This window comes from Cottoperca gobio, chromosome 5, assembly GCF_900634415.1.
Source record: "Cottoperca gobio chromosome 5, fCotGob3.1, whole genome shotgun sequence".
Lineage (NCBI taxonomy): Eukaryota > Metazoa > Chordata > Actinopteri > Perciformes > Bovichtidae > Cottoperca > Cottoperca gobio.
The window spans coordinates 25,716,281-25,741,445 of record NC_041359.1 but is presented as its reverse complement, the minus strand read 5'-3'; the positions used below and the strand labels follow the sequence as shown (position 1 = coordinate 25,741,445).

At 42.6% G+C, this 25,165-nt stretch overlaps 1 protein-coding gene across 1 annotated transcript in view; it reads right to left on the bottom strand.

The window, feature by feature from the left end:
* Window positions 1-1,057: 1,057 nt before the first annotated feature.
* stab1 (stabilin 1) overlaps window positions 1,058-25,165 on the bottom strand; it is a 60,722-nt gene continuing 36,614 nt past the window's right edge. The window contains exons 39-53 of the mRNA XM_029430738.1: window positions 24,934-25,085; window positions 24,542-24,646; window positions 24,274-24,390; window positions 20,646-20,778; window positions 20,456-20,513; window positions 19,112-19,256; window positions 18,321-18,454; window positions 17,400-17,565; window positions 15,889-15,995; window positions 15,173-15,292; window positions 12,027-12,161; window positions 11,573-11,677; window positions 3,602-3,754; window positions 3,099-3,203; window positions 1,058-1,225 (exon numbers count right to left, since the gene is read on the bottom strand). Of these exons, the coding sequence (XP_029286598.1) occupies window positions 1,166-1,225; window positions 3,099-3,203; window positions 3,602-3,754; window positions 11,573-11,677; window positions 12,027-12,161; window positions 15,173-15,292; window positions 15,889-15,995; window positions 17,400-17,565; window positions 18,321-18,454; window positions 19,112-19,256; window positions 20,456-20,513; window positions 20,646-20,778; window positions 24,274-24,390; window positions 24,542-24,646; window positions 24,934-25,085 (1,795 nt within the window). The 3' untranslated portion in view covers window positions 1,058-1,165. The remainder of the gene's footprint in view (window positions 1,226-3,098; window positions 3,204-3,601; window positions 3,755-11,572; window positions 11,678-12,026; window positions 12,162-15,172; window positions 15,293-15,888; window positions 15,996-17,399; window positions 17,566-18,320; window positions 18,455-19,111; window positions 19,257-20,455; window positions 20,514-20,645; window positions 20,779-24,273; window positions 24,391-24,541; window positions 24,647-24,933; window positions 25,086-25,165) is intronic.

The window sequence follows — 25,165 nt, the reverse complement described above, 5'->3', positions numbered from 1 at the left end:
AGCCCGATGACTGAGGATCTATTGTTACCATGAGGTCGTCCCTTTATGTCCATGTACGTCAACATAAACTCCTTTATTACCGTTTGCATGCTGGAAACAAGTCATAATTCCCTCTAATATCTGTTTCATATGAAAACATCTCCTTCAAACAACTAGATTCATGATTTATTTACGGGCGTGCGTGATCACAACAACCTGTACGTTGTATTTGTTTGCTCTCTGTGAGGTCTGTGGAGGTCGGTGGTATCAGTGTCAGACGAGCCTGCAGTGATTTCCTCCACTCGTCCGTACTGTCAACTGTCTTACACACTCAGCACATTCAGGAGCCTCTCTCTGCTGACATACAACACCATCAATGATTAATGACAAAGCGGACGGGATCTTTAATGGTGGTGGACATTTTAGTTGTGTTGTGTTTAGCCAGTTTCTCTGTGTCGAAGGATGAAGCTGACGTTCCAGCCAAAGATGCAAATCTATAAAAACAGATCACAAATGTGATTTAAATTAGACTCATTTTCTAAAACAGCAGGAAACATTTGTTGACTTTCAAATGTTGAAATAGATTGAGAACATAAATAAATAATGTTTAAATGTATCCGTGTTTCCTACCACGGTAAATCATTAATAATGAACATCAACATGTGATCAGTCTCTTCACATATGAATATTTATTATGATTATTCATTATCATTAAAGGTGAAGCGTGCAACTGTTATTCAGGAAGTTTGTATCAAACAAGTCGCCCTTCGTATTATTCAGCACCCTTGAAGTAGCTCTCAGTATCAAAAGGGTTGGTGACCCCTGCAGGACTGATATCTCCATATGCACAGCATCCTACAGATATAATGTTCACTGACTAGCTGCTGATGTTTGTCTTCACCAGGTCGTCTCTGTCTTCTGTTTGGTGTTGAGCAGGTAGTGGACTGTGGGTTCATTAAAACTCCTTCTCTTCACACCAACAGTAAATGTAAAAGCGAAGCTGCAGAGTTGGTGACAGTTCACCAGAGACGTTCACATCACACAGAATCACTCGATAAAAAGAGAGGAAGCGTCGGGGTTCAGTAAATGGAAATCTTTTATTTCTGATTTGAATACAGATGATCTGAGAAAAAGCGGAACATGATAAAGCTAACAGGTTACGTGTGATATGTAAACAGCTCCAGTTTTAATAGTCCAGGTCCAGAATCTTTGGAGGTTCTTCAGGTTCCGATGTCTGACCGGCGTCCTGCAGGGAAGGAGAGGAAATCATCAAACCAGGAAAGCAACCACTAAGTGTGGAGAGCTGTCCGTGTGCTTTTGGTCGTAAAGTGGAAATTTATAGCCTCGTGTTCAAAGAAGTTGAAGTGGAGGTCAGGAGGGCTGCAAGTGGTCTGGATTGTGTGATTTTCTTCACATTTGACATTCATTGTTTCACAGATTCTTTCTCAGTGAAATGCAGTTAGTTTAAAAAGTGTGACTGGAACTCCAACTACAGATTGAGATTGTTTGTAAATGTGGAAATAATCTGTTAAAAGACGCCAAACAAGAAGATTCACTAACAGACTGACCAAGTTTACTTAGAATAGCTTCACAACTTATAAACTGGATGTGTTTAAAGTTGGATAGTGTGTTATAGCGATCCAACTTGTCTCAACAACGACACAACTGTCAACGCACTGTGGTGGACGATAACCTACAAGAACCTACATTCACAGATCTGTTACTCTACTGAACGCTGAAGAGAGAAGTGGATGATGATGCAATTAATATCTAAACAGGTTTACACCGGCATGATTAAGTCCGGGATACACAGATGTTTAACGTGTTCGGCCGCGGTGTTAACGGTGCACTGCCACTTTAAATATGCACAAACAATTACAAAGACTAAAAAACAAAAAGCTAAACAGCTTAAGGAGGTTTACCATTCTGGTGTGCATGTATACTTATATATGTATATATGTATATATAGATATGTACATGTGTGGCAGTAAAGCCTGTAAGATGGCTGTGTGGTTTGGTACTCGTAGTCGCATTTTAAGCTTTTGTGGTGGAAATTAAATTCTGTTACCGAAGATCAAAAGATAGAAAGTTTGTCTTTGAGTATTTTATTATAAAAGGTCTTTCTGCAGCACGGAGGTGTGTCAGGCCGTGAGTGCAGAGGGGGAAAGGGGGTCTCTTTGCACCCCGGGTGACCCGGAGGGGGGGGGGGGGGGACATGGAGTGAGGAGAGAAGCACTGTCACAACCAGATTCAAGACGAACCTGACCTTTAGGCACGACCACACTTCTACACCGTTTCTCTAATATACACACCGCAGACATGAGAAAGGTCAAGTCTTGACCCCTGTCATGAATCTGAGGAGGACGGGAGGACAAGAGACTTTATAATGTATAAACCGTGTATGAGGTGAGGTACTTAGAGAAGAGAGAACAACAGGTTTGTATATCCTGGGAACACAAAGTGCACATCACATGGGATGATTGCATGTATGTGTATGCAGGGATGTGAGTATGGGCAGGATAAGAGTGATTTCTGACCTATGGTTTATGGCCCAACGGTTACTCACGGGTTTGGTTTTGAGGAGGGCAGAATCTCATAGCTGTAAGACCTTCCCCAGGCTAAGGGTTGCATGTTGAATTGTTGGTGAAAAGCGTATTGAATTGAACTGAATTGGGACTTCTGTGAATGTTGTAAATTGTTCAAGCAACAGTGGTTGACGTATTTCCCGAGAAATAGCAAAGCACGGGAAAGTCGTGCGAGGTTCTCTCCTTGGAGAGCCGTGACCCCGAGAATGAAGGGGGCGGTGAGCCCGATAGACGGTCGCCGAGATCCCGTGAATTAGGCCGGTGGTTTGAATCATATTAGAGGGTCCGTCCTCTGCCCTCTCCCCTTCCCCTTCCTCAAGTGAAAGAGGTTGCACAGGGGCCCACGGAGTCTCAGTTTGGTGACGCTTGTTGAAAGCAAGCAAACTTGTTGTTGCTTTTCCGCCTGTTTGCCTCGTTGTTTCAACGCTCTCAGCAGCAGCCCCCTCGGCTCAGACTCCATCCTCAGTGTCTGAGAAACGCTGACCGACTCCTGCTGATGTAAATGTTCAGTCAGCCTCTGATTGGTCGACTCACCCCGAACGGCTCGCTGAAGGCTCTGGAGCCGCAGTACAGCGGGTTGGGGATGGAGACCAGCGTGGGCTTCGTCCTGCCGCCCGCCGCACCGTCCTCATCCTCGTTCTGTCACAGAGGAAACACACAGCTGTAAGCAGAATACATCTGGCTGACATTACTTAGGAATCAAACTGTGTGTGAGTGTGAGTTAGAGTGAGAGTGAGAGTGTGTGTGTGAGTGTGTGTGTGTGTGAGTGTGAGTGTGAGTGTGAGTGTGAGTTAGAGTGTGAGTTAGAGTGAGAGTGTGAGTGAGAGTGTGAGTGTGAGTGTGAGTGTGTGTGTGTGTGTGAGTGTGTGTGTGTGTGTGTGTGTGTGTGTGTGTGTGAGTGTGTGTGTGTGTGTGTGTGTGAGTGAGTGTGAGTGTGAGTGTGAGTGTGAGTGTGAGTGTGTGTGTGTGTGTGTGTGTGTGTGTGTGTGTGTGAGTGTGAGTGTGTGTGTGTGTGTGTGTGTGAGAGAGAGAGTTACTCTGAAGTAGTGGAAGCGGAAGGCGTCAGTTTTGTGTTTGAAGACGTAGTAGCCGAGTGCTGCCAACACACACGCCAGCAACACCGACACCAAGATGGCCGACAGTGCGCCGCTCGAGTGTGTGTATCCTCGGGAAGAAGCGTGATGGGAGATCTGGAGAAGACAAACGCACACAAGAGTTACTACATATGAAGATATTTAACCTTTTAAGCCTCACCACTACATGCACACACACTTTAGCTGTCCAGCTTATAACCATGGCAACACTATGCTGCACTGTCGTTATGGAGACGTGACTCTCCGTGCCGGGTTTTATGACTATTTTTATGACTTGCTATACGATGACATAAAAAAAAAAGGACATTTTTATGGCTTTTTTTCCGTCACTATGGCGACGTGGCGCAGCTTTATTTCCACACTCAACATAATTAATAATTAAACGGGACCGTCTCTGGCAGCCATTTTGTTTATCATCACAGGAAGAAGAACCCGTTTTACAGGATGTGGAGGAAAGATGGCCCCCAACATGTCACACTTACAGGTTAGTGGTTCCAGTTTCTGGCTGTCGACACAACAATTAGAGTTTTTCCAAACTGTACCGTCACACAACGAATATGCATCTCACAGCTGTGTCGTTGTTTGTCGACTAAACATAGATTTGACTGTGAGGTTTACAGGTAGTACTCATGAGCCATGGACAAATCTATTTATAACTTTCTCCATAGTTTAAAACATGTAAATGAGAGAAACTGTATTGTGAATTTGGCAGCGTTAAAACTCAGTAAAGGTGATCAGAGAGCAGGATGATGGGGCAGTGCGGAGGTTTAATGTTCCGACGCTCATTAAGAGCACCAGGCTGCTGCTGTTCCACTTCACTTTGTTAGTAGAGCAGGGAAAGGGCTTTACATTTTTTCTCATGCTGAGCTTAATTATATTTCAGCTTTCTCTTGTGAGATTTGATGTGGAAAACAAAACATAATGGGAAGTTAGTGTTTTACATTTCTTCCAGTAAATACTCTAATATAATATAAAACAATATAATAAAGGTTCATCAATGATTCATTTAAAAGTAGACAGTGCACCTGTATTTGTGTAACTTGAGAAGCCCCAGACTTGAGGAAGCGATGGATGAGCACATGAAAGCAACATGTGACCCCCCCAAGCGAGATTTATAGACTTGGCCAAATATGAAAGAAACCCACAAAGATGCTAGTGTCAGCGAAAAATCAGGCCACAGGGGTGAGATCATCCCACATGCGATACCTTCATAAAAGTACTGACAAAAAAGCTTTGTAAGAAAAGGGGCGTCCCCATTTTCCACTAATGAGGACGGGGTGTTTGAGTTATAAAATGTGAGCGTATCTTCTGGCACCGGGACCACGCTCCAGGTTTATCTCTGTTCTTTGAAGAATAACCAGAGAATTATTTTGAACCTGTAAAGACTCCAATAGCTCCTCAACGTGTTGGTGAAGAGGTCCAGACTCATATTCTGGCCCAGACTTGGACTCGTTTCCTCCGACATTAGTCAGGTCAGTGTTTTGATTAGAATTCTAATTGGTTTAATGGAATAAACCGTCCTGGTCCATGATCAGAAAAGCGAAACGTGTAAGAGTATTTTGACACTGCAGTATCTTGACGTTGTGCTATTTTTGCTGGACTGAAGGTTGTGAGTTCAGACTGCAGTAAACTGTTGGTGAGAACTCGGTTGTGTCGATGTGTTAATCCTCAAAGCATGTTGTCTTTACTTTGACACATGAATGTGCTCAAAATACAAATCTTTGATTAAGATTCTTTGGGTATTTGAGAATCACATGGAGTGTTTGCTACAATCTGCAGTTTATGTTTCCATGTTGATTAATGTGTCATTACATTGTAGTAACATCTGCAGGTTATTGGCTTTAACACAAACACAGAACTATAAAGGTGTGTTCAGACGAAATGTCGCCACGATTGTTTACAAAGCCAATGGAAAGACGAGATTGGGCGAAGTTGGATGCCAAAACGTAATTGATGTAGTCGAATAAAAAATGTGAACTTCTGTTTAAGTTCAAAACCTGATGAACATTCACATCACAGACCTGTTCAGATGTGGCATTATCATGCGTCTTGGGTGACAGCTCTGAGGTTGGATATCACTTCCTGTCTTTGTAAGATAATAAACGCGTACATCATTTCCATGTGCTTTCTGTGTATTCCTTGGTTTGTTCCAGGCAAACTAAATTGCCTAATACAGGGGTTCTCAACGGGGGCGGCAGCAGTTCAGAGGACGTCGGGGGGCGCTGGAAGCAATATTTTAGAAAGGGGGGCGTTCACGTGTCTTTGGGGGACGTTTGTGTGTATTAAGGTAATTCAAAAACATACGCAAAAAATCTACTCCAAAAAAATTAATCCAAATCTAGTCAGATGTAGAATATAACCGGCGACTGACTGTTTTTCCAGGCCGAGGTCAGGGTCCTTGAACACAACACGAGCGGAACGTGTCATCACGTGGTCACGTCATGTCAAAAACTTCAATATTAAATGAGACGTCATTGACATCAGCGAACGCAGCATGGCGAGTGTAACAAAGAGAAATGGACAAACGATTATTTATTTGTGGAAGTAAAAGGCCAGTGTTTGCGTGGACGCGCTTACGGTCATGAAACATGCCAAACTGCACGAGCTGAAAGGACGAGTCGAGTGGGGTTGAATAAAGTTAACATTGTGTGTTTTTAGACTAGACTTTTATTTTGCCGAGCGATAAAGTGCTACTTGAAAAACAAAAACAAGCGCCGTCCCCCTCAGCCACCACTGTTCGAAAGCATTAATGTTATTCCAAAGATACCCCATGAATAAAACTAATCTGAATTAATGTTAAAACACTAACACTCTGGTCGGGACATGGACCGGCAGCAGACGAGCTGCACTCGGGCTGCTCGTAGTAGCAGAGCTAACACCTGCAGAGCTAACGTTATAGCAGAGCTAACACCAGCAGAGCTAACACCAGCAGAGCTAACACCAGCAGAGCTAACACCTGCAGAGCTAACGTTATAGCAGAGCTAACACCAGCAGAGCTAACACCTGCAGAGCTAACACCAGCAGAGAGCTAACACCTGCAGAGCTAACACCAGCAGAGAGCCAACACCAGCAGAGCTAACACCAGCAGAGCTAACACCAGCAGAGAGCTAACACCTGCAGAGCTAACACCAGCAGAGAGCCAACACCAGCAGAGCTAACACCAGCAGAGCTAACACCAGCAGAGCTAACACCAGCAGAGAGCCAACACCAGCAGAGCTAACACCTGCAGAGCTAACACCAGCAGAGAGCTAACACCAGCAGAGAGCCAACACCAGCAGAGAGCCAACACCTGCAGAGAGCTAACACCTGCAGAGCTAACACCTGCAGAGCTAACACCTGCAGAGCTAACACCAGCAGACTTGTTCCTTTGTGCTCGTTTATCGAGAGTGCAAATTGTTTCACATTTCTGAGGCTGCTGTGTTTAACACCGGTTACAGTTTGAATGTCTGACCCTGATTGGCTGCAGTCTATGACAGATTAAAGTTTGAATCTTGTCAACGTTGCATTTGTTTAACACTCCTTAATAAAATGTCTTTGTTTGCTCCCTGGGTACATGGTGCATCAGGGAAATTGAAGGTAAAAACAACAAAACATTTGTATAATAATATAATATTTATTATTATTTTGAAATTGTATTATGTAACTTCAATCTCAGAGAGTTTTTATAATAACATAATATAGCCGCCTAATAATAAGAAAAATATTATAAGAATTGAAATACTAAATTAATACAATCAATATGTAATATAAATTATAAATACTAAGAAGAAGAAGAAGAAGAAGAAGAATTAGAATAATACAAACAGCATAATAATCAACATTAGAATTCAGGGGAGACAAAAAGGATTCTGTCGCAGTCGGTATGTGGAGGAGATGAGGATATTAAGGGGAATAAAATAATTATTTAGCTAAATGCTTCAGATTAATCTGTGGTGATCTCGTCTTCTTCATCTTCTTGTGTTCCACATCTTGAATTTTGATGAGTAGTGATGTTAATTCAAACTCAGCTGATTGAATCTTCCTGAAAAACGAAACTCAGCCATCTGCTCTCTGCCCACAGCTGTAGCTGTTGCCTAGCAACAACAGACAGAACATTCTATTTAGCCCGCAGAACGGCTGGTCGTCATGGCGCCTCCTGGAGGCTGCGCTCAGAACAATATCATTGTTAGCTTGTGACGTAAAAAATGATGAATAAAGTTTTTGTTTCAGTGCAACAAACTTTCAGTTTTCAGAGAGCAGAAAGGTTTTAACAGGATTCATACGTTACAGCAGGGGTCTTCCTTTCCTCCGCTGTGTGTGTGTATGTATGTGTGTGTGTGTGTGTGTGTGTGTGTCTTCTGCCTCCATTTATCTGTTCGCTACAATATGTTGGATTCATGTTAATATGTATTTAAAGTCATTTAAATTTGTGGGAAACAAATTAATTTAAAAAGAAAATTGCCAAATCAACCATACATGTTGCGCCCCCCCTGCAGTACCTCTGCAGACCCCCTAGGGGTTGTGGACCCCCTGTTGAGGACCTCTGCATTACAGTATATTGTCCCTTTACCTTTTAAAATATAGATACTTTCACTGACTGTTGACAACTCTTTACACCTATTTATTCTATTTATTAAATTAACTACATTCATGATTATTCATTTACATTAACTGTCTAATTTATATTACTTTATATATTAATATTAATTATTGAACTCATAACTTCTGCAAACACAGCCCATTCATTTCACCTTTCTTTTATGCTGTGACAGCCCTGGTCAAACTCACCAACAACCTGCTCCGTGCAGCGGACTCTGGACTACTCACCATCCTTATCCTCCTTGACCTCCCCGCTGCCTTTGACACCATCTCCCACCAGACACTCATCCAGCGCCTGGCTGACATTGGGATCTCTGGTGTAGCACTTTCCTGGTTTTCATCTTAACTCTACAACAGACAACAATATGTGCAACTGAGCAACCACAGGTCCAGGTGTTCTGCTGTTTCACTGTGGTGTCCCCCAGGGGTCAACACTGGGTCCATTATTGTTCATTATCTACTTCCCTTGGCACATTCCTCCGCCACCACAATGTCCACTTTCACTGTTATGCCGATGACACTCCGGTCTACATTTCTACAAAACCCACCACTGCCCTCCCGCCCACATCCCTCACCACCTGCCTACAAGACGTTCGGAGCTGGATGACCAGGAACTCCTTGAAACTCAATGGCGACAAAACCGAGGCCCTTCTCATCGGCTCCAAAAGCACTTTATCCAAAACACAAACTTCCACTGCCCCAAACTTCATCATTGATGGCTTCTCCGTACCGTTCTCCAGTCAAGTCAAGATCCTTGGTGTCACTCTGGACAGCAGCCCTCTCCTTTGTACCCCAAATAAAGAACATCACCCGCGCTGCTTTTTTCCACCTGTGCAACATCTCCAGACTCCGCCCGTCCCTGTCCCAATCCAGTACAGAAGTCTTGGTCCACGCTTTTGTGACATCACGGATCGACTACTGTAATGCTGTTCTCTCTGGCCTTCCAACCAAACTGCTCAACCGACTTCAAATCATCCAAAACGCTGCTGCCCGGATCACGACCCGCACCAAATCCTCTGAACAGATCACCCCCATTCTCCTGAAACTTCACTGGCTTCCTGTTCAATCCCGGATCAACTACAAAAACATCCTGCTCACCTACAAAGCCCTTCACAAACTCGCCCCCACCTACCTAAGTGACCTCCTTCAGGAGTATACCCCCTCCCTCTCCCTCCGCTCATCCTCAGCTGGTCAACTGACAATCCACACATCACGCCTCATCACCATGGGGGCCTTCAGCTGCACTGCTCCCAAGCTCTGGAACTCCGTCCCTCCACACATCCGACAGTCCGAAACTGTTACAACATTCAAGTCCCAACTCAAAACTCACCTGTTCGAACTGGCCTACTCTCTGTAGTATCAATCATCCTGTATCCTCCTCCCCTCCCCCCTTTTCTCTTTATTGCTTTCTTCCTGTGTCTCAACCATATCTCTGGTATTGTTTGTTTGCTCTCCAATGTCCTGCTGTTTTTATCTCTTGTATTTGTACGGTGTCCTTGGGTGTCTTGAAAGGTGCCTCCAAATAAAATGTATTATTATTATTATTATTATTATTATGCATCTTTCTGTTTTATCAGAAAACAATCCGTTATTAGTCCCACAACAGGGACATTTATCTTGTCACAGCAAAAGAACATATGAAGTAAAAAGGCAGTAAACAATAATTAAATAGAATAAAACATAAGTACAAAGTGGTTAATATAAAATAAAGTGAGTAATGGCAGTGATAACTGCACTGCAGTGGTGCAACAGTCTGTTCTTGGTGTGGTGGTCTACCGATCTATCTCTCCATGTTTGTATGTTCCGCTCTGCAGAGAGCTGCTTGTTGGACCAAACTCCACCGAAGAGCGTTAACTTTATCTAAACACACTCGTTCATTGAGCTCGTGCAGTTCGGCATGTTTCCTGCAGTAATGACGCTCAAGATTATTTTTCATCACCGCAAGCTAACTAGACACAAAAACTACTACAACTACAACTACGTACAAACTAGGCACACTGGCCTTTTACTTCCACAAAGAAATAATCGTTCGTCCATTTCTCCTGGAAAGTGCGACATTCCGCATCCATCTTTCCCTGTTTTACACTCGCCACGCTGCGTTCACTGATGTCAACGACAGTCTCGTTTAAAATTGAAGTTTTTTGACATGACATGACCACGTGATGACATGTTCCACTCGTGTTGTGTTCAAGCACCCTGACCGTGCCCAGGAAAAACGCCCGATTTGTTCTATTGGCGTCTAGTTTTTTTTTCTAGTGGATTTTTTTGCGTGCATTTATGAATTACCTCGAGGGCCGGATCAAATGGTCTCGCGGGCCGTATACGCCTCGGAGCCTGAAACTTAAGCTTTCATCGCCAACCACTGCTTCTCTGTAATTGTAATTCATTTTGAATTATTTTTCTATTAAAGTTAAATGTTGCTGCTGAGGGTCAGGAACATATCAATGAAAGTTAATTCTGTACAGCAACTCGACTATTGAAGGTTAAACATGAAGAGTATTTACTAAACGGTAGTACATGACTACAGCGACGATGACACAGCTCAGGTTTCTCGTAACGTCAGCTGTGATGTTACAGTGAAACAAATGAACGTGGAGCAGCTGAACATACCAGTGGAAAAACTACACGACACACCGAATACATATTTCCATAAATCATTACACTGCTACATATCAGTACAGCCCAAGAATAGGAAGTACATTTCCATCTTTCAATCTGCACGTTTTTACATTTTGAATGTATTAATTAAAAATCCTAAAATTCTTATACATCACATGTTGTGTTTATTAATTGATAAATGCTGCACTGAGGTTGAACATTTTAATGAAAGGAAATGTACAAAAGGCAATCAAGACTTGATTTCTGGGCTTATTGCTTTCCTAGTTATTTTTAAATCTTGCACAAATATTGAACATTTATTTTTTTTACATTTGAAAAATTGAATACTAAAATTAACACCTGGAACATTAACCCCTTTGTAGTTTAACTTATTCCATCTTATTTTTTTTTTTTTTTTTTAAGTAGTTACCTTTTCTCTCTTATTCCTGCTGCAAACGAACATGTATGCTAAACTAACCTCCCCTTTATAAATAAAGGTTAAATTACTACACGTTCCAGGACACAATCGTAAATTAAGCTTGTAGCCTGTAAAAGTGTCATTCAGTTAGCTGTGAGATGCACCTTCAGCCCCGTTTTATTTATCCGGTATATCTTTGCATTTTGTTGAATCTGCACGATTAAAAAAAACATGCTGCATGATGACAGATGATGGTTCAGAATCCAAGAAACAAGTTTGGCTAATAGTCAGCAGCTTTGGGTTAAACCATCGTCACTCACCGGTAAGGGGGGTGCCATCAGCGGGGCCTCGATGACGTGGATGATACCATTAACAGCAGGAATGTCCCACTCTAGCAGCAGCTGCTGGTTCACCAGCTTAAAGCTCTGAGGAGAGATCAATGAACTCAATCAAGAACCAAGAAATTGTAATGTATTAGAAACTACATTGCAAAGGCAATTTCTTAGAAAAAATTATTGTTACAAACCATTTTATAGTAGCACAACATAACATAAAATGGGAAAAATGTCCTCTAGGAAGAGTGGGACTGTAAAAAACACTAAAAACGCTCTACATATCATATGCATATTTCAGTTTTTAGATGTTTCAGTGCTATCAACCTAATTATTTGAATCACTGAAGGGATCCTTCTAATTTTATTTAGACTCTTATCTGATTTATTTATTTTTTTGTGTTTGAATTCATGGATCTGAGGTTTGTTTGTTTGTTTCTCACCTGGTTGTTGCCGTATGTAACAGTCAGGTTGAACCCAAGCCTGGATTTGATGACTTCCTGGTTTTTCAGACCCTCGAATGGTCGTCTGTGGTGATTGGCCGAGATGTGATATTCAAGATCTCTACCAGTCAGAATCTAAACACACACACACACACACACACACACACACACACACACACACACACACACACACACACACACACACACACACACACACACACTGTCAGTTGGAACCTGCTGGTATTCTGATTGTACTAATTCAATTCTAGAGGTTAAAAACTTAATTAGGAATTATAATGTAAAGGTTAATATGTTTTGGTGTGGATCTGTCTATTTCATGAAAATCCATGCATGTCGTTGATCCACGCTTCAATGAAACTCTGCAGTCCACGTTCTTTGTTTTAATCCTTCACTGAAAAGCTTTCACATTTGAAAATATAAAATGAAACATGGTAAAAAATAACAAAGACAATAAAATAAATAAAATACTACTGCACTCTCCAGGCTACATAGCTTCATCTAAATTGAATAAATACATGCGAGCTGTCTGGGGTCGTAGTCGGCTACTAGGAATATGAAACAAGTTATAATTAGCAAATTTGGTAAAACACAATACAACAATTTAGGAATGGCTCCAACTTGTAGTTATAATAGTTTGTAATAATTAAAAAACTTAACTTAACACACCTACTGTAACTATTCCTTAAAAGCTAATATATGTATTAATTAAATGTGAAATATACTGTATGTGTTATTAGAAATGTATGATGTATGCCACATTTAAAAAAAGTTAATATATGTATATTTTTAAACAAATTAGTTTCTGTTGATGTATGTGACGCAATGTGTGGAGTTCCTCATGGCTCATACCGTGGGCCTCAATTTATTTTTAAATGAGACAACCTCCTCAGTTTCTTTTTCTTTTGTTCAATCTTATAAATTTCGGTTAAATATTATTTATCCTGCTGTTGTAAATGTCTTAATCTTTATCACTAAAGGTTGACCATTAAGTTGATACACAGATTTTCAAGTAAAACAGTAACGTAAAATACTCCTGACTTGTTTAGATTGTTAGTTTTATATATCTTAAAATTCATTAGAGTCAGTTAACTTGAGATCATGTAAACAAATATGTTTAGTTTTTTTTTTTTTTTTTTTAATAATAAAAAAAGGTAATTTGTAATCCATCCATCCATCGTCTACCGCTTATCCGGGATCGGGTCGCGGGGGCAGCAGCTCCAGTAAGGAACCCCAATCTTCCCTTCTCCGGGCCACATCCTCCAGCTCCGACTGAGGGATCCTGAGGCGTTCCCAGGCCAGTGAGGAGATATAATCTCTCCACTGAATCCTGGGTCTTCCCCGGGGTCTCCTCCCAGCTGGACGTGCCTGGAACACCTCCCTAGGGAGGCGCCCAGGTGGCATCCTTACTAGATGCCCGAACCACCTCAACGGGCTCCTTTCAACGTAAAGGAGCTGCGGCTCTACTCCGAGTCTCTCACGGATGGCTGAGCTTCTCACCCTCATCTCTAAGGGAGACGCCCATCTGAGAAAACCCATTTTGGCCGCTTGTACCCATGATCTCGTTCTTTCGGTCATGACCCAGCCTTCATGACCATAGGTGAGGGTAGGAATGAAGATCGACATATATTGAGAGCTTCGCTTTCTGGCTCAGCTCTCTTTTCATCACAACGGTGCGGTAAAGTGACTGTAATACCGCCCCCGCTGCTCCGATTCTCCGGCCAATCTCTCGCTCCATCGTCCCCTCACTCGCGAACAAGACCCCGAGATACTTGAACTCCTTCACTTGGGGTAAGGGCTCATTCCCTACCCGGAGTAGAGCCATGGCCTCAGATTTAGAGGTGCTGATCCTCATCCCAACCGCTGCACACTCGGCTGCAAACCGATCCAGTGACTGTTGAAGGTCACAGACCGATGATGCCATAAGGACCACATCATCTGCAAAGAGCAGCGATGAGATCCTCAGGTCACCGAACTGCAACCCCTCTCCTCCACGACTACGCCTCGATATCCTATCCATGAAAATCACGAACAGGATTGGTGATAAAGCGCAGCCCTGGCGGAGGCCAACATTCACTGGGAACGAGTCCGACTTACTGCCAAGTATCCGGACACAACTCTCGCTTTGGGCTTACAGGGATTGGATGGCCCTCAAAAGTGACCCCCTCACCCCATACTCCCGCAGCACCTCCCACAGTATCACCCGGGGGACCCGGTCATACGCCTTCTCCAGATCCACAAAACACATGTAGACCGGATGGGCGTACTCCCAGGCCCTCTCCAGGATCCTTGCGAGAGTGAAGAGTTGGTCTGTTGTTCCACGACCAGGACGAAATCATTGTTCCTCTTCAATCAGAGGTTCGACTACCGGCCGAACCCTCCTTTCCAGTACCTTGGAGTAGACTTTACCACGGAGGCTGAGAAGTGTGATATCCCTGTAGTTGGCACACACTCTCTGGTTCCCCTTTTTAAATAGGGGAACCACCACCCCGGTCTGCCAACCCCTAGGCACTGTCCCAGACTTCCACGCAATGTTGACGAGGCGTGTCAACCAAGACAACCCCTCAACACCCAAAGCCTTCAGCATTTCTAGACGGATCTCATCAACCCCTGCTGCTTTGCCACTGTGGAGTTGTTTGACTACCTCAGTGACTTCCATCAGGGAAATTGACGATGATCCCCCATCAGCTTCCAGCTCTGCCTCTACCATAGAGGCATAGCGTGTTAGTCGGAGTCAGGAGTTCCTCAAAGTGCTCCTTCCACCGGCCGATAACCTTCTCAGTTAAAGTCAGCAGGGTCCCACCCTTGCTGTACACAGCTTGGATGGTTCCTCGCTTCCCCCTCCTGAGGTGCCGGATGGTTTTCCAGAAGCACCTTGGTGCCGACCGAAAGTCCTTCTCCATAGCTTCTCCGAACTTCTCCCACACCCACTGCTTTGCTTCTGACACGGCAGAAGCTGCCGCCCTTCTAGTCCTTCGATACCCTGCAACTGTTTCCAGAGTCCTCCCGGATAACATAACCCAGAAGGACTCCTTCTTCAGTCGGACGGCTTCCCTGACCACCGGGGTCCACCACGGTATTCGAGGGTTATTAAGTAATTATTAAGTAATTTGTGAAAGGTACATCACCTGGTTTGGGGCGAAGCCGGCGTTATGAGGAACAAACAGCGTGACCTCAGACTTCTTGTGAGACATAAATTCAACGAGCTGTTGGCCCTCTGAGGACGAGCCGCTATAGTCCAACAACAACTACAGAGAGGAGACAGTGAAGTTATTTAGATTCACAATCGATTTCTTGTTAAGACTTATAAGCATGCACATACTCATTGGGCTAAAACTATAGTCCCACACAAATGTCAACATTTACTTATGCATTTAGGTGATTATGTGATTTAGCTTCTCAGAACACTAATGGACCAAACATAGCCAACAGAGATTAGAGTTTGGATTACAGTGTGTGGACTTGGTCCGGCTGGGTCGTGTTGGGTTTTGGGAGTCCAGATATTGATCTTAGGCCCTCCCATTTATTTTCCCATTTTCAATTTTGGTTGTTAAAGTCACTGTGTCTACCATTTGAAAGATCTCACTCTTTGGATCCCCACAGTGGTAGCAACATAAAAAGACACTTGAGACAATGAATGTGATTGGATGTCAGCTGGCAGCCGAACAGCGGATGAATGAGCCTCTGATGGTGAAATATGAATGAAGCAGCTGTACTCCAGTTATAAACACACTGTATGTTATTATTACTGATGGAAATGACGAGCAAAACAAAAATACTGAACCAAGTTTTAATAAACCAGAATGATAATTTTACAACTAAATGGTCTAACCGTCACACTCACCTTGTAAAAGATGGAGAAGTTACTGTACGTTGCGAGGACGCTGGTCAGGACTCCGTTACAGAAATCTCCGTTGCCAACATAACCGGCGGGACACGTGCACGACACATCTGCACACACACACACAACACTTTATGTCTGCTGTCTCAACTCAAACATATTTACTAGAAGTCAGCTCTCAACTATCACCAACAGTCCATCAGACTTCTGGAGAATTAATCCTAGAGTGGAATGTGATTGATTTTAGACCTACAGCTTTACAAGAACTTCATTTATTGATCTGTTGTTTAAATGTATTGCAGCACAGGAGCCCACACATTTTAAATTTAATATGTGCTGAAACGATTCGTCAATTTGTCAATGGACAGTGTTGTGGAAGTTTTCCTGCTTTACTCTGGAGAGATGTATATAAAGTCAAATAAATGGTGGTAGAGACAGAGTTGTCTTTACTTATTTATTTGAGGCCTCAAAGACACAAGTCATACAGAACACAGTGTATTCTGTAGGAGAGTGCAAAGAGACAGAGAACACACAGAGATTTTATACACACAATTTGGTCCCTTGACTCTAGTGACTGAGTGATAAACACAGCATGGGACAGGGGACAAACTGCTGATGATCTATAGAACAATAAAACAACAGTCAACAGGTGATTGATCAGCACATCTGTTATTTACTGTAAACAAGCAATAAACCAAAGATGATCTCTGTTAGATTAGTTCCTTTTGATGTTTGTAAGGTCGTTCCCTCCAATCTGAAGAACCCAGTCCTGGGAAACTCAATCATTTTATCTTTGGGTATATATATGCATAGACATGTACTTCTTGGAGCAACATAGTATCCTGACTTCGTTTCTTTTATAACAGTTATGTAAACACTAAAGCAAATGGCACACTCAAGATTCTTTCTCAGAGAGTTAATCAGTATGTAAATAATGATGATAGGACTGTCTGTGTCCTGTCTTCTAAAACGACACTTGACCCTGGCTTGATAAGGGAACTTGTAAAGTGAGAAGAGAGAGAGTGAGAAATAGGCAGATCATCACTTGTAACATTATTTGGACATTATTTAAACAGTAGACATTTAAATTGCTATTACCATAGATACTTAGTCAGCAACAATTCTTACAATGGAATAATAATTTAAGTAATTTATGAAGCGAAACACCAAACATTTTGGCGTTCCAGCTTCTTAAATGTCAGGATTTTTACATTTCTATTTCTGTTTTATGATTTAATTCAGATTTCTAATATTTCTCAATGTCAGACATTTAATGTTTGTCTCCACCAACATGAAAATTATGAAAATAAATCCAGGACACTATCCCTCTGATATATTGGATTTATAAATATATTACAATATTGTCAGAAAACCAAACCAAATATAATTGTAATCTGAACATTTTAAGATGTCACCTATAACTCTGGGAACTTTCTGACATATAAGAGACAAAAAATCTCCAGTGATTAAAACAACAGAGCTGTCTGAACACAGAGACTGTGCTGCCGTAGTACCTTTGAGCCTGTAGCAGTAGGCGTCGTACATGGAGCTCTGGTCCACAGGTTCTTTATAGATAACCAGGCCCACGTGGTTGTCTCCACACCTGACCGAGGGGAAGCGGGTCGGGTATCCCACCTTCCCCTCCTCCATCCAGCCGGCCACGCACAGATGCATCCCCAGCTGTCAGAGAAGAAGGACAGCAGGATAGCAAGAACAAGAAGGGGTTGTGTTAACAAGAAGGGGTTGTGCAAAAAATATGTACCAAAACAAATACTTTTTCAAATACCTACAATTAAAGCATTTTATATTATCAAAATATAAAGAATTAATGACGATCCTTGAAAACTTAGCACGTTACATATCCAACTGGAAGGGGTCTAGTATCCTTATTCTATGGGACTTTGGTGTCTTATGAAAATAAATCATCTAAAGACATGGAGAACAGATATTCGAGAAGATATTCATGAAGCAGATTTGGAAATGAATGCTTAACGCACAACAAAATACAATCAATGCAAGAATACAATTATTGAAATACAAATGGCTAATGCAAATGTAATATAAATATATATATATATAATATAAAATAAAGTGAGTATTGCACATGGCAGTGATAACTGCACAGCAGTGGTGGAACAGTCTGTTCTTGGTGTGGTGGTCTACCTCTCTATCTGTCCATGTTTGTATGTTCCGCTCTGCAGAGAGCTGCTTGTTGGGCCAAACTCCGCCGAAGAGCGTTAACTTTATCCAAACGCACTCGTCCTTTCAGCTCGTGCAGTTTGACATGTTTCGTGCAGTAATGACGCTCGAGATAATTTCTCCTGGAAAGTGCAACATCCCACATCCAGCTTTCTCTGTTTTACACTCGCCACGCTGCGTTCACTGATGTCAACGACAGTCTCGTATACACCCCTGCTTTAAGTAATAAGTTTTACCTGCTGAGCGTCTCCCAGCTGTTTAAAGTTGGCCAAAATGGCTCCCTCGGCCTGGCAGGCGGCGTCGGCCTGACTGAAGTTCATCTTGTACTTCCCGTCTGGAGAGCGTAGGTGGAACACTCCAGCTGTGTTGGCTGAAAAACAATTTCATCAACATCCATTTGATTTTGATCCAGTTTATATTATGTATAAACATGTGCTATGACGTCTTTCAGATTATTTTAATTCCCTCCCTTTTTGATTTATATATTATTTTACTTTGTTGTAAGTATTAGGGTTTTATGTACTGTAGGATATTACTATAAGACAATATATAGTAAAAAAAAGAAGAAAGAATTGCACCTGATTAAAATTGACTGAACCACAACTAAGGAAAATCCTTGTCTCTGATTGGCTGTCAGTTTGTTTCCGTCTTTGTATTAAAAACATAAACTTTGAACACAAAACTGCCATTTATATATAAAATCATAAATTCAGTATAACCACCACACTGATTATTGAGCACCAGGTAAGAATCATCTCCACTATTAACGAGCTCCATGTTTAACGAGCCCTAACGAGCTCATGGCCTTAACGAGCTAATAGAAGGTCAGCTGCTGCAGAATCAACAGTTACCATAGCAACTGCAATGGAGTAGGACTGTGGAGCCAACATGGCTCCTCCTCAGCAGAGGCTTCACTGTAGCTGCTGGTTCATTTCAGACTCATTTTGGACACGTTACACTATCAGCCTGTTACCGATGTGTTACCATGGTAATAATCATTGTAATAATAGTCAGAAAGATGTGTTACCATGGTAATGCAGGTCCTTGCAGGTGGCCACAGCGTTGCAGCCTCCATTGTCTTCAAGGCAGCGGTCAACAGGGGGCACCAACTTCTCCAGACACTGGACTCCATTACCCACGTACCCCGGAAGGCACTCGCACTGACGGTCGTTCTGGAGGAACCAGAATACTGAGTGATCAGGTTAAATCGGGTTATGTGCTCATGTGATCCTAGTTTTCTGAACTACTATTGGTATATTGTACTTGTATTTAAGATATTATATCATAATAACTTGTTTAGTAGGGGTGTCCCCAACTGAGAGTTTTCATAATCGAATCTGATTGGTCAAGTCTTTCCTATGTTTTTGTTTTTTTTGCTAATTGAGAGAGAGCGCTGCAAGCTGCAAACAGCTGTTTCTACGTGCCTCCCCCTTCTGATTTTGACAGAGAATCGTTAATAACTTAAAATTATTATTAGCGATCTGATGTTGCCACATTCTTATGTGAGTGCTGTGTTAATACAGTTAAACAGTAGCCTTATGTTTTGTTATATAGCCTTTCTGCGGCTATCACCAAGCTGCTACGATCGCCCCACAAATTTGGAAAGTGCAACTACATTGTGATTTATTCACGCACACTAAGGAAAATAATTGAATGACAACAGAATGTGAAGAGGTAACAGTGTTGACGTTTTGTCAAAGACGTCTAAGTATTGTGTTGCAGAGATATCTACTGAGATCAGCATCTAACTGACGGCTCCAGCCTGTAATGTCTCGCATGAATAGTCAGTTACCTGTAGCTCCAGTCTGCCTCAGACCAGAGGGAGAAGAAGTGTAGCTGCCTGACTTGGGCAGACTTAGGGCGTGTCAACATTACATCCATGATCCCTGCACGTTTTGATTGATAGTTTGTTTTAATTAAATCCAAAGTGGCAGAAACGAGAAAACAACGCCACCGCTGCCAGGAAGCTGCTCCGCCGGGAATAGAGTGTGCGAGAGAGACGGGAGACGGATGGATCTTCCATTAGCAGTAAACAGTTAGCACAGATTCAGCCAACTCCTCGTCAAACTTTCTGTTGCTGCCGTTACAAAGACCCAGCGCTCCATCAGCCGGCTGTTACTCCCGGTGCTGGGATATACGCTGGCCGTATCCAAGCCGGATTTGTTCGCTCATCTTTGACCCAAGCCAACATACAAACTATCAAAACGTAACGTTACCCGGACCGTACAGCCCCCAGTCCCACAGTAAACACACATATCTAAGCCCCATGTGAAGATTGAGATACCAGTGATCTAGTGTCCTAATTCTCAATCCACATTTAAATACAGTGATGAAAAAACAAAAGATCTTAAGAACGAAGGTTTTTACTCACTGCACCGGTGAACTTGCAGGAGGCAAAGTCACTGCAGCCTCCGTTCTCTTCAATACACCTGGAATACAGACAGACAGAAGGTATCTCACCTTTGACTGTGACATGTGAAATCTCCTTTGATAATGATGTACAGAAAACCACAGAAGCGTAACAGGAATTTAATTCAGAGAAAATGACGGGCGACGCCCACCTGTCGATGGGCTCGCAGGAGTAGCCGTCTCCTTGGTAAGCGCTTTGACAGGTGCAGTTGACGAGCTGTCCCGTCTGGTTACAGTTTGCGTTCTGGTGACAGCCACCGTTGTACTCGGCGCAGAGGTCTGGAGCTGCAGAGAGAAATTTTAGCCATCAATTTCTTTAAATGTCGTAAATAGTTACATAAAATAGTTACATAATATTCAATAAAAAAGAGGAAATGGGAAATTGGGCATTTTGAATTCTCTTTTAATAGTCCCACACATGTACACAGCACAGACAGTGAAACTGCATTTAACCCAGCAGTTAGCAATCCCATTAGGAGCAGTGGGAAGCTACTATACAGCTCGTGGGGAGCAGGTTGGAGTCAGGTGCCTTGCACCTAGGCAGTGCCCAGGAAGTGAACTGGTAGCTCTCAAAGTACCAGGACTCCTGGGTAATGAAGGCTTGCTTTACGGTGCAAAGGAAGTGCGTCAACCATAGCGCAACCGAAACAGGAAGAGGATAACATCTTTGTGTTCCCGGATAGCTATCGGTAGCTATTGTTGTAGTACATTTTCTTAGGAAATTGCTTTACATTATAAAATATATATATTTTTAAAAGTATGTATTCAGCGTGTAATCTTGTGTCCATATCTAGTGTCCAGGCAGAGACTGCGAGCAACTAGAGGAGTGTCAGATCAGGTTTTAAGGACCCAGCTGTCAAATGTGATGGATGTACCTGGCCAATTAAAAATGCCTAATATGGAGATATGTAAAATCTCAGAAGTACCGGGGTCAGGGAAAAGCTTTAGAAGCCAGGCTCAAGAGCGCCATGGCTGCTCATATCAAAGGCAGCATGTGAACATCGGAGCCTAACGCCAGGGACACGAGCAGGACTGATGGACCATAGACAGACCTCATAATGCTGAAGTCAGCAGCAACCTGGCCACCAGAGTAAGATCACATCATATGTGTGACCTACATAACAGAGCTGAATTTCTTTGTCAGAAAGTGGGTGTCCTTCCCCATTTTTAACCAATCAGGATGGAGTATTTTAGTCATAAATAACAAACAGCAGTCTGTGTATCTGTTCTTGAGACAGATTTGGGTTTATCTCAGTTATTATACTTGGCCCTAAACGCCTCCGAAACGCATTTTCTAATGACATAGAAGCTCTGGATGGCATTAACTTGGCCTCCAGCACCACTGTAAGGAATCTTGGCGTCATCTTTGATCAGGATCTGTCGTTTAACTCCCACATAAAACAAATCTCAAGGACTGCCTTCTTTCATCTACGTAACATTGCAAAAATAAGACACATCCGGTCTCAAAATGATGCAGAAAAACTAGTCCATGCATTTGTTACTTCAAGGCTGGATTACTGCAACTCATTGTTATCAGGTTGTCCCAAAAAGTCGCTTAAGACTCTTCAGTTGATCTAAAATGCAGCAGCATGTGTATTGACTAGAACAAGGAAACAGGATCATATTACTCCTGTATTAGCTGCTCTGCACTGGCTCCCGGTAAAATACAGAATAGAATTCAAAATCCTTCTCCTGACTTACAAATCAATTAATGGTCAGGCTCCAGCATATCTTAAAGATCTCATAGTACCTTATAAACCAACTAGAGCATTACGCTCCCAGACTGCAGGGTTACTTGTAGTTCCTAGAGTCTCTAAGAGTACAATGGGAGCCAGAGCCTTCAGCTATCAAGCTCCTCTCCAGTGGAACCAGCTTCCAGTTTGTGTTCGGGAGGCAGACACACTCTCCACATTTAAGAGCAGGCTAAAGACTTTCCTTTTTGATAAAGCTTATAGTTAGGGCTGGCTCAGGTTTGCCCTGGATCAGCCCCCTTAGACTGCCGGGGGACACCTCCCTCATCTCTCTCCTCTTCTCTTCCTCTATCTGTATGCATTCATGTCTCTTAAATACATGTTACTAATTCAGCATCCGGGCATCATCCCCGGAGTTTCTGTGTCTCTCATGTGGCAGGTTGCCACTATTAATGGTTACGTCTGGATCATAAATCGTGGCTGCGCCTGCTGCCCTGGTCATGCATGACGCCCAGGCAATGGGAAGCTTTTTCGATATCATCCTGGATTCTATTTTTAAATGCGATCACATCATCATTTCTGTCACATAGATGTTGTATTTTTACTTTGTTGTTTATTCTGTACACACGTCATCTATTACACGTCCTGGGAGAGGGATCCCTCAGTTGCTGTCCCTGAGGTTTCTTCTATTTTCCCCCTTTAATTGTGCGATTTCTTTTAGGGCGTTTCTCCTTGTGCGGTGCGAGGGTCTAAGGACAGACCAATGTGTAATTTGTGATATTGGGCTATATAAATTAATTTCATTTGATTTGATTAAAGTATAATCAGTATAATCAGTATATCAAATGGTGTATAAAATGTATGATTCAAATTAACAGAAATTAACAAATTAATGTAACTGTAGGAAAAGATGTATATAAAAAAACAAGATGTTTTAAGAGTGATAAGGAAATAGGCGATGTCCTAATACATGGGAGGGGAAGAGAGAGAGGGGAAGTAGAGACAAGCAAACTCTGAAAGACAGGGTTCTTCCTTCGTGCCATCCACGGAGATCGAAGATGTGAGCTTCTGAACGGTTTCTCTAGCCATTAAATTACACAAACCCTTGGGGCTTTAATCCTAGCCACTAAAGAAAACCAAATCAATAACAAGTGCAGATCATAAAGAGGAGAGCTGCCGTTAACAGGCGTGGCTGATATTTACTGACTTTAGGGCTGTTCAGTCAGCAGTATAAGTAAGCATGGTAGGCGCCTGGAAGTACAGTTAGAAGCTAAGCGAATCTCCTCGCCACCAGCTTAGAGTCTTGAGAAACCTATTGGGGTTATAATCTATAGTCCCTTGAACAGGACCCTTTATTGGAGAGCTGGTGTAGACATACCCTGGTTCACTGCATCTGAATCTATAAGGATCTTCTGCAAGAAGAATATTGTTTACTAAGTTTACTAAGTTAAAGTGTATTTGCTTTTAATAGGTTTTTCTGCTCAAACTGTTCTTTGTTTACTGCTCGTCTTGATGGCTGTTGAGTGAGTTTCAATTGCTAGCCATCAGTCAGGGACATTTGAGCTGTAGCCAACCAAGTAATCAAGTCTGAAATTTAAGGAAACAGTATTTGTTCGGAGCGGCAGCCTCATCTGGCGAAGACAAAGGAGTCTTTGTGGGAGAATAAGTGGGAAGCAAAGCCAGCATTACCTGGTATCTCGTTCTGCTTGCTCTTCCCTCTCCTTATTCAAATGTGTATATTTCCCATTCCTGTTTGTGTGTCTTCTCGTAGATATTACAGGCCCCGCACATGCTCGCAACACAGCCGTAACCTCTCTGCTTTTGTCCCACCCACACCTCACATATCCAACACCTCGTCACAGGGGGCCTGTGGCACTGCCGGTCAGCTACTCACAAGACTGAGTTCATCTCGGGCTATGTCTACACAGCCTTGACTTCTTTGCTCTCACGGACACTTGGATCACACTCTGGTCTGGTTTGTTTGATATAACTTATATTGTTGCTACAAGAATCACTATCATCATGCTGACAAAAAGCTACAGAAATTCCTCCCTGGCTGGTTAATCGTCGCCCTCAGTGATATACTCACGTGGCTCTGGATCGCAGAAGGTGCCGTTCCCCTGAAACCCAGATTTACACTGACAACCAGAACCTGCCACACAGTCTGCCTGAGCGTGGCACTGCCGGCACTCCTCTGGGATCGAGCCTGGACGGACAGATGGATGATTAAAAAGAAAAAAACTGTGAAATGAGTTGATAGAAGCAATGTGTCTGTATGACTAGAAAGCATTAATTTTTCAGGCGTAGGGAAGTCAATTAATTGCATTCAAGTCCTCACATTCAGGAGGGAAACTGACCTATATTGATCTCGCAGTGATCACCCTTCCAGCCCGGCTTACAGACACACTCTCCAGAACCTTCAATGCCTTCATCACAGCTTCCCTGCTGCCCACAGCTGCAGGCTGAAAGAGAGGAAAACATGACTCAACCTCCCTGACTCATGATCATTTCAAATAATCTCACGATAGAGTTGTGAAGACGACAGAGGTCATTTCAGGGATTCCTGCAGCAGCAGTCTGGTTCATTTTCTCCACATACATTGTTAGGTGATGGACAGTTGGAGTTACTTTACACTTTTTTCAGTTGAATCTGTACTACATAACAAATGTGTTGGAAAAATGATGTAAAAGTCAAAAGGTACAAGCCTGTGGATGTAACACATGACAGAGTTAAATACAACTCCAATCACAGAGCTTCAAATTATTTCGTGTGCTCTCCACTATTGCTGGCCTCACATTAGGGACCAATTTGTCAGATTTCGGGTCTGAATCTCCCCTCCCAACAATCCTGAGGCGTTTCCAATTTGAGGAGGGTCTGAATAGATTATCTGCCCAAATGATCCTGTAGTGTGAGAGGTTTACAGAAATGATCTTAATGTAACCGGCTGGATCAGAGTCTTTCGAATTGTAAATATCAAAAAA